General features: G+C 26.4%; 1 protein-coding gene across 1 annotated transcript in view; it reads left to right on the top strand.

Moving 5' to 3' along the window:
* Positions 1-10,211, top strand: part of LOC107446490 (hepatoma-derived growth factor-related protein 3) — an 18,240-nt gene extending 8,029 nt beyond the window's left edge. Inside the window, exons 3-7 of the mRNA XM_016061165.4 lie at positions 500-641; positions 3,559-3,645; positions 4,442-4,492; positions 5,453-5,530; positions 6,843-10,211. Of these exons, the coding sequence (XP_015916651.1) occupies positions 500-641; positions 3,559-3,645; positions 4,442-4,492; positions 5,453-5,530; positions 6,843-7,043 (559 nt within the window). The 3' untranslated portion in view covers positions 7,044-10,211. The remainder of the gene's footprint in view (positions 1-499; positions 642-3,558; positions 3,646-4,441; positions 4,493-5,452; positions 5,531-6,842) is intronic.
* Positions 10,212-10,746: the final 535 nt, after the last annotated feature.

Genomic DNA, 10,746 nt, shown 5'->3' with positions numbered 1-10,746 from the left:
TATATATATATATAAATATATATAAATATATATATACTTATAAACTAATAATTCAATTGGTTATTTTATTAGTTTAATTGACAGTTATTGTCTAAGCTTCTCTCTTGCCATTATTTTGTTGATGAAGCAGTTAATAACGGGACTTGTCTTTTGTGAAAATTTTGCTACTAACTGTTTAACACTTAGTCCATTATGCCAATATTAACTGTCCACACTTTAGAAAGATACAATAAAATTAAGACATTTAAAATTATTATTATTTTTTCTGCAACATATGTTTTTATTATTGGGTAAGCAGGGAACTAAATAAAGCTGTTGCTAGTTATAATGTATCCTTACATCAATGAACCCATATAAAATTGTAAAATTTTGTCTTTTTATTTGAACTAAGTACTTTAGAATTCTCATGCCAAGTTATATTCACATTAAAATCATGAAATCTGATTCGAATGTATTTTCCAATAATTGTTAGTTTAAATCTTTTTTTATCTCTTTTTAGTGCTGTTCTAGCTGCTAAAGATCTGTTTCCATATGACACATTCAAGGACAAATATGGAAAAGAGCAGAAGCGCAAGTATTTTAATGAAGGATTGTGGGAAATTGAAAATAATCCTACTGTCAAACCTGGTACCGGTCAGGTGGTAAGTTACCCATATATTCTTATAATTCAGAAATGCATAACCTATCAGCAGATGAGCTTTATAAACTTATTATTTGGCTTAAGAGACTATACAAAGTCTAATTTAGTGTTTCAGTTGTAATTACTTAACATTTCTTCGTTGAACAAAAAAAAATATCACTTTGTCTTTATTAAAAGACAAAATACAGCAAATTATGTATATATTTATAAAGTATGTATATACAGTCAAACCCCGCTATAGTGAACATTCAAGGTACCGAAATTTCAGTTCACTATATCCGTTCCGTGAGCAATTTTAACTTATGGTTCCGAACTCCTTCTTTTTATTACACATTATAAAAATAAATGACCAATAAAATGAATTACAAAAATTACTGAAAAATAATCCGTAGTAACAAAAAATGTGTTAACTTGCTTTTATTTTTTAGTAATCTTTAGCTGATGCAGGGAAAAATTTGTCCATACAGCTGCCTGGGTAGGCCATTGTTTAGGGATGAAAAAGTGAGATAAAAGAAGCAAACAAGAAAAAATGCTTAACTCTATAGATGGTTTTAAAAATAAGTATAAGTATTTACTTTGAAGTAGACATTTCAAAGTCATTTGAAAAAAATGAAGGAAAAAAAAAACAGTCGAAAACAGAAAAAGGTTCATAAAGTTCTTCCTCACTTTTTTAGTTCACTATGTCCATAAAAAATATCATTATATGTGTATAGCAAGGCACGGGACCGAATATTTCGTTCACTACAAACCGGGTTCACTATAGCGGGGTTCGACTGTATTAATTTAAAGGTAATAAAAAGTCTCTCGCTATGGAAGTATCTACTAAAATTTATTTATTGTAAATCTTTAAAAAAAAAACATTTTTTTTTGAATTAATAATTTCATAATTTTTTACTGTATATAAATTACTTAGAATACAAATAAATCCTTTACAACACTATTACAGGTAAATCCTTTAACTGGGCAAGTTTTGGTTTCAGAAAGTTTTATGTAAAAATATTTAAAAGGCAAAAGACTTAAAACTTTTAAGCTTAAATTATTGGTACCTTTGCTTTTGGGTTTTTTAATGCTGTGATTTTTTTTTCTTTTAAATATGGAATAAGTTTGAAAAATAATTAATCTAACTGAAATTATTTTATTTTTTTAAAAGTAATTTAGATTACTCTTTTACTTTGGCTAAAAGATGTTTTTAAGAATTTGTTGTTCATTCCAAGATAATAATTTAAGATTTTAATGAAAATACAGAAATGCTCACTAAATTTATTTATAAGCATCTATGAATGAACATGAACAATCCATGTCTACAATATATATGTTCAGTGTTTAATTAAAACTTTTTTTTTTAATCATACAAAATTTTTACTTATTATTAAGCAAGCATTAAATGAAACTCGTTTTTGTTTCTCGTTACAATGTAAAATTTAAAATATCAGAGAGACTGTTTTATTTCTTTATATTTAAATATAAAATAAACTATTTCTACTTTTCAGACATTAAGTTCAGTTTACAGTGTGAACTGAACTAATCTAAAATCAGAAAATATTTTTTCTAGTCCTACTGTTATAAGAGAAGCAGTGAAGAACTGAGTAATCAGATGAGATAATTTGGCTTTCATTTGGTATTCTAAATTATAGTTTTTTGCTAAATTACAGCTTCAATATTCTAAACTTTATTTTTAAACAGGGATTTTTTGCAGAAGGTACGGTACATAGTGGCTCAGGAGATAGATCGTTTCCTTTCCAATGAGGTGAACTGGGTTTGAACCCCAGCGATAGCTGATCAATACGAATTCCGTACCAGACTTGCAATGAACACAGTACTTATGTAAAAATATACTCAGTGGTAAACGGATCATGGGTTTAGAGTCCCCTTGCCGCCAGGCGAAGTGGTTTCCGAGGGTTTTCCTCTTTATGTAACACATTAGTTCCATCAAAAAGTCCTCCATCAAATTTCTCCCAATATCGAGTAGTTCCCTTGCTTTCTGGATTGGGTTCAAAATTACAAGGCCATAGAGTTGAACATTAGTAGTCGTAAATCCAAAACTGAAGCAACTGTCCAACAACAGTTATAATATGAAAGGTACAGTAGAAGGAGACAGTTACAGTCTGTAATAGAAATCTTTAAATAAAATAGGATTATTTTGGTCTATTCTTTTAAAATACTCATTACAGAATTTTTTTTTTTAACTGAAAAATGTATTTCCGTGTTCATATTAATTTTGAAATATTGCATGTATGCTGTATATATCTGTTTGGTGTATTTTAACAAACCCTTACAAGTCTACCAAATGTGAAGAAAATTCTTAGAGCCTAATATCTAACAGAAGCCCTAACACAGCTTTTATATGTATTATATAAAACAGCTTATATATATGTATATATATATATGCAGCTGTAGTAACCCTTTTAAAATATTTTTGGAAAGATAAATCTGTATTTGTTGAAATTTCTCGTAAAGGAAAAAAAATTACTTTAAGAAATTTTTTTTGTTTTTTTTTTTTTAAAAATTAGTATATATGTTAAAATAATAGCAATCATAACAAATAATATCTATGTGATGAAATAGTAAAAATCAAAGTATATTGAAATAGTAATATTTTATAATTTGTGAAACAATTAAAAATTTTGTAGCATTTTTTTCTTCAACTAGACCAAAATATTTTTTAAATCTGTCAGTATTCTCCTGTTTGCATAAACAGACATAATCTGCATCCCTGGAGTTTACAATCCAAATATTTGAGATTTGTTAGATTTTCAAGACTTCATGGTTACAATCTTCAAACTCTGACGTGTGAAGAAAAACTTAATTTTGATAATTAAGTGCTTACATACCATTTAAATGTCTATGAACTATTTAAGCAAAACTTAAAATAATGTATTATGAAAAAAAAAATTAAGCCTTTTTTTTTTTTTTTTAAGACTATCAAATCCATTGAGAAGGCTGAAGCTGCTGATGAAACTGCTAGTGATGAAGATGAAAAACTGGTCATTGATGAAAAACCAAATGTAAGTTGTTCTTTCATCCAAATTTGCTTTTTTAAAATTTTGTTACCATTTTTTTTTTTTTTTTTTTTTTTTTTTTTTTTTTTTTTTTTTTTTTTTTTTTTTTTTTGGAATTAAATTTAAGTGTTAAAGATTTTTAAGGGGGGGGGGAAGCAGAAAGAATTTGAAAAACAATTTTTGAGATTTAATGTTGAAGTTTTTCGATTCACTGGCTCAGTTAATCAAATTAGTGAAGTATGCAAAAAGTGACAGTGTATGGGGTCCAACCTTTTGATTGCTCTCTTACTTAAAATATTGAGACCATTCTTTCCAGATTGCAGCACACCCTTATATTTTAAGGGTCATAAAACCAAATTTGTTGAAAACTAGGTATGTTTGTTCAGAGGTATTAAATTTTTTTGTCTGGTTTTGCAACTTTAAATATTATATAAACTTTTTTATTACCATATTAAGGTGCAAATTTTAAGAGGGAGTCTTGTGATGTGAAATTATGCTAATTTAATTAACAGTTATGTTGTATGTTATCTTTTTTCAAAATGTTCAATTATGATGCATAGTATTACATAGATCTAATGTCATTTATAATAACAAACCATAATAATGCATACTTTGCAACTGAACTGTAACTCAATAATGATGTTAAATTTGATTATTACAAACTTCTAAATTTTTATAATGATAAGAAAATGACTGGAGCATTTCGTTGATAGAATTGTACAAAATTTAATACTAGAAAAAAATATTTTGTATGTATTTTGATAATACTTGTAATAAAGATTGATATTTTTTTTTTTTTTAGAAGGAAGAGACTGGATCACACAAAAGAAAAAGTGATCATAAGGAATCAAAGGTAATACTTTATTACTGGAAAATTAAGAATTCTCATTCATTATATTAGTGTTAGTGTTATGAAGAAAAAAAAATCTTGTGTACACTATTAGAGTTTTAGACTATTGCGGTGGCTGTAATTAGATATTTTAAATTATAAAAATCTTTTTTATGTTTCCTGTTTTGTTTCTTGGAAATTTCTCTTATTTTTAAATTTTCCTAACAGCAAATTTATTAACAAACTAATTAAACAAGTTCCTTATACATATCACTGCTAATGCTGATTCCTCCCCCCCCCCAAAAAAAAAAAATTTATACCATCAAATTGAGATTTGTATCAAAACTATCAAATCCAAATCCCATAAGTAAATAAAAGAGCAGAATAACTAGTAAAAAATAAACTTACCCCTTATTGTATAGAGGTTTTTTATGACTTTTAAGTAATATGTAATGTTTTATTATATTTTTGCTATTTAATTAGTGAATTCATATGTCTTATTGATCTTACTTCGGATAGAATTAATAATTTAGCCTTTTTGCACACATTGTCAATGCTGAATCAAAATTCACAGTTGAAAATAACGGCAGGGGTGGGATTGTATTCCGAGTATACCCCGAAATTCATTTTTTGTATCATCTTTCTGGGTCAAAAAACTGGTAGCTGGGCTTGTGAAGTTCCGGTTATCTCTAGACCATTGGTTTGCAAACTTTCATAAATTTCAATTTCGAAACTTTCGCTAAATCACTTGATTGAGATGTTTACATGCAAGTGATCCTTCTGCCAATTTGATTTGGTGAATTTTTGCTATTTTACATATTTGAAACTGCATCTCTGAATCTGCTGCTACCTAATTTCATAAATTCAAAATTTGGCACTTCTTTGTAGGCACATCTGCATGCCAACAAAACTTTTACGAATTTTAAAAAAGAAATTGAAAATTTTGCAATGTGAGTTAAATGTCTTTTGCATTTTTATTTTTAGAAAGGTAAAAAAGCAAAAGTTGAAAAAGAAGCCTCTGCTGATGAAGAAGAAAATGAGCAATCCAGTGATGACAATGTGGTAAGTTTAAATGTTATTGTATTTATATAAATGTTATTGTTATATTATAGAGTTTTTCTTAGGGATAAAAAAAAAGGGCACTTTGAGTTTTGAAAAGGCCAACGTTTCATTTACCACCGTTAAAATTTGTCAAAATGTGTAATATTATGATGTAATATTATGTAATAACTGAATTTGATCCTTAAAATTTTTTTTATTACCTTCTTATACTATTTTATGTGTATATTTTGAAAAGTAATTATCACTCATCAAAATAACACAAAAATTTGGAGCTGTTTAAAAAAATAATTAACTGTATGCTAAAAGACCATCTCTGTTCTTAAATTTTCTTCAAAAAAGTGCACTGAAAATGATTAATTGATAAGCAACTTAAAAGCTTTTTTAGTAGGTCAAAGCAGCACAGCATCAATCTAAAGAATTATTTTGAATTTCCATCTTATTTGTATAAAACTGAAAAATGAACTTGGAGTACAGAGGGCTTTGTAATTGCATGCTTCGGAGAAAGGATTTAAAATGAAATTGGAGTAAATAAAAATTGTTTTTACATATAATGAGGAAGATAATTGTTATTTTTTTATAAGATGATTGATTTTACGTTTTTATTTTCAATAATTAAATTGAAAGATTGGATAAAATGCGATTGTACATACTTTTATTTAATATTTTCTACGCAAGAATTTTGGTGTTTAAAAGCAACGTGAAATAAAAAAGGATTTTAATGTCCTTGATAATTGATATTCTCATAAGTTTTTTTTTTTTTTTTAAGTGGGAACATTATTACAGCACACAAAGCTTGAATCCTGAATTCAAGAAATTACTGTTCAACACGCACTATTTTCACTGATATCGTTAATTTCGTGATTCTCTCTTAGCAGTAACCACATTTTTTTTTATAAGAAGTTCTTCTGAAGTTCCTCCGCACTTTCCAGTTTCTCCATGCTGACTAAGAATCCAGCTTTAGCAAAACTGTCACGAATAGTATGATCTGTAACATCATGGTTCCACTGTATTTCTGTCTACCCAAACAGAAATTTTTATATATGTTTCACAAAATATATCCTCTACTAAGCCATCATTAAGTTAGAAAAAGTTTGGAGACCCTACAATCATTCCCTTTTTTCTTCTTCTTTTTTTTCTTCTTCTTTTTTTTCTTTTCTTTTACTAAGTTCCTTTTTAATTTAAACTCTTTGTCATCTTAATGAATAATTTTTACTTACAAAATAAATAAATATTTAAATAATCTTGTATTCCCCAAATTAGTATTAGAAACTTTGCTGTTTAAGTTATAGCTTGTGTCCATAATTTTATTTAGAAGGAGAAGGTTAAGAAGGACAAAAGTGATCGCCGGTCCAAAAAGAATAAGAAGTATGATGTTGATGATGAATCTGACAAAGAGGACGAAGATGAAGAAAAAAATGCTGAATCTGAAGCAAAACCTGACAAGAAAGAAGAGAAAAAGTCCAAAAAGAAAGAAAAAGAAAAGAAACACAAACATGGCAAGAGCAAGTCATGAGCCACTCCTTGTGCTTCCTGTGCATTTCTAAATTTTGGATTCTTCTTTGCCTTTTGAACAATTTTATTTTGATAGATTTTTATCAAACTCATGTCTTAAACACTGCTTTATTTTATGTATCATTTCGTTTCTAATTTTTTTTATCACTTAGTTTGAGAATGTCATAAATATTTTTAACATTTATTTTAGTTGTAATGTTGCTATCATCTTTAGTTGAAAGACATTAAATTATACCATTTCAGCATGAACTTATTTATTTTATAATTATTCCTATTACATATCTCTTTTTTTTTCTTTTTTTTTTAAATATAAAACATTATTCTTTGCTTGTTTTTATCAGTTGTACCAAATTAATTTGGTATGAGCTTTCTTTAAAATATTTTCCCTTAATCTGTTTTATGAATCTAAAATATGGTTTCACTAACTTAATAATACTTTAACAATGACTAATTTTATAAATACATTTTTATTAGCAAACTATTTTTTCTCATACTAAATAGTATATTACATTTCATATTTATAACAAAACATTTTAAATACAAGGAAGTGAGGTAGATATTCATAAATCTCTCTTTTTTTAAAAAAAAAATTATAAATTAGTGTTAATTAATAAAACACATCTTAGAAATGTTCTGTTTCGTGTTTGTTTATTTTTTTTATGGATATCATTCGTTATTTAAATCATGTGTGTCTCATTTTGTATCTTCAGCTATCACTTAATTGTATATTTGTCATGTGGTTAAACATCAATAAAACTTAATATATATTTTAAAAAATAATAAATTTAAAAAAACATTTTACCTCATTCATTAAATGTTTGTATTTTATAATTCCTAAGGCATAAGATAAACAACTTTTAGAGGCATGTTAGTTACATATTAAGTTACAAGTGAGTTTTATATTATATTGCTTGATAGATTTTGTTTGCGTATTTTACTTCAAATCGATGTTGTACTCAAATTTTTGTAATCTGCACTATTGAGTGCAGTTGTTTTTGTATGTCAATCTGTGTTCGTGTGAAATATGGAGAAAGAAAAAAAAATGCTGCTGAATGCCTACCGGTGTTTTATTCTTTTAATGTTAAAACATAAAACCAGAAATTTTATACATCCAGGGATGTTGACAAGTATAGGCTTTCTGCAAATTTAATGTAAATCAACAAAATTTTAAGTAGAAAAGTGTCATAAAAATGCAAAAATCTTTAAGTTGATTTATTACTTACAATTTTCTGTTATTGCTATAAAAAAAAATTAATTTTTTAACTTATCTTCGGTCTTGTGCTAGTTTAAATTAAAATACTTACTGTTATAGGACAAAATTTCCTATTGGTCAACACTTTTAACGGTAGCCACTTTTACAAAAACTGAAAATCACTTCATTGGATTGAAAAATATGGTATAAACATATTTTAAAAATGAAGAAAAATTTTAAGAAATGAGCATAAAAGAGTAATTTTTCGATTATTATAAAAATTTCATAATAATTGCATATATATTAAAAAATGATGAAAAGCACATGGCATGGGTTTTTGTTTTTAAAAAAAAAATGGCGATCGACTGACAATTTTTTAATTGACACTTGTTATATTTCTGTGCCCTGTAGCAATCATTAATTTTGTACTATTAGTGACTGTTTTAAATTTACTTTGTATATGATTTATTTCAAAATGCAGTTATAGTTTTTTCACTTTTACGAAAATTACTCAAAATTCTGCAAATATATCGCTTTCTGTGACTGTTGAATGCAAAAAGACATGTTTTGTAGTTTGACATCCCTGACTGTTTTCAAAACAAATATGTACTTAATGTTGTGTGAAATTTGGTCACTATTCATTGAAATTAAGATATTTCACATTGATCATTAATACTAAATATTTGTTGCTAACTGTTTTATCAGAAAAGTTTAGAAAGTATAGTTGGTGTAGTTAAATTTTATTATTGTTAATCTTGTTTCATCTGATACCCTTATAGCAGTATCTAAAAAAAAAAAAATTTGCCTGTTAATAAACAAATTATTTGTGTGGTAAAATTGTATTAGCAGTAATTTTATTTACTAACTCTTGTGACTGAGAATTGTTCTTGTCTGATTTTATTGTCAACTTTTAAGATTTATTTTGTTCATCCCTTTTTATTTCAATAAGAAAGGGAGAAAGTACATAATATCATTGCTGCATATGATGCTGTTCGCATTTATAATGTTATCCCATATCATAAAGCATAATTTGTAATGAAGAATGTCATATTTCCTTAAGTTCAAAAGGGTTATAAAAAGCTTCTGCATTTATCAAACATGTTTTTCTTTTTAATTATTCACTTTTTTAAATACAAGTGCACATTATTTTTCTTAATTATGTTTTTTTACTGCATATTAATTACATACACTTTTTTAAATAAATCTTTGAACTGTATTTGTTTTGAACATGCTTTGGATAAAGAAAGTTTATTTTAAAGTAAAAAACTTTATACAATGTTCACTTTGAATTAGTACTCTGCATTTTAGAATTTTAATGTTATAAATTAAGTATTTTATTTATTTATTTATTTTACATTTATTGTAATTAGTTGGAACACAATTAAACATTTTGCACTGGTCCTGTAAGTTTATTCCAATTTTTAAATTCGAAGCCATTAAAGCTTAACTCATTCAATGGCCACGGATTGTTCACCTCAAACCTCCTAATTTGTATGCTTAGCTTACAGTAATAAAAACCCTATTTACCTTATTTATTCTTCAAAAAATTTCGAATAAATGGATGTTTTTTAAAAACTAATGAGTCACAAAAAGTTGCAATTGCCTATAAATTAACATTAAAACTTGTTTCTAATGAGCTTTATATATAAATATATTTGCTTTTGTTTATATTAATTTAGTTATTGTCAAATATAAAGTATTTATTTAGTTATTATCGACATATGTAATTAAATATCATTGTATTTAGATTTAAATTTCTTTGAAGAAATTCAATTGTAATTCTTTCAAGTCAAGACTATGAAGAAGTTTATTATTATGTAGAATGACACATATTGCGTTTTTTTAAAAATATGTATTCTTAATGTTTTAAAAGTAATTGGACAGAAAATGCTTTCTGGTGATTGGTATTTCTTTTTTACTAGCTATTTATATATCTGAAAGTGAAAAAAATGAATGAAATACATGTAACTCATTTTACTTTGTGTCTTTCTTTCCTGTTCAATTCATTGATTTGTATTCGCTTGATATGATGACTGTTTTGTTTTAATCAGTTAGGTGGTATCTTTGAATTCATATATTGGAGGAAAAAAAGTAGAACAGCTTGTAATTGGATTTTGAAGATGGTGGACATTGATTTAAAAATATATATATTTGATAAAAGAGATTTTTTTAAAAAGAAGTTGCTTTATGGTTTCTTTCTAGGTCCACCAGTTTGCAAATCTAATAAATACATAACAGTGTTGTCAGAAAAATCATCCATCTGGCTTTTAACTGCTGCTCCCTGAGACTATGAATCTGGCCTTTAGTGAGTGCTTGAAACTTGTTGAATTAATTCCAAATATAGAGATAATAAAATTTATTAGAAAATTTTTAACATCTTGCATTCCAGCAGTGACTTCTTTTAAACAAAATCTCTTCAGCATACAAACATCTTTTTTTTCTCTTAGACCAATGTTCACCATCTTCAAAATCCAATCACCGTTTTTTCTTCTTTTTTTTTTCAATATCACAC

The sequence above is a fragment of the Parasteatoda tepidariorum genome, chromosome 9 (genome assembly GCF_043381705.1).
Source record: "Parasteatoda tepidariorum isolate YZ-2023 chromosome 9, CAS_Ptep_4.0, whole genome shotgun sequence".
Lineage (NCBI taxonomy): Eukaryota > Metazoa > Arthropoda > Arachnida > Araneae > Theridiidae > Parasteatoda > Parasteatoda tepidariorum.
This window is presented reverse-complemented; position numbering and strand designations above follow the sequence as displayed.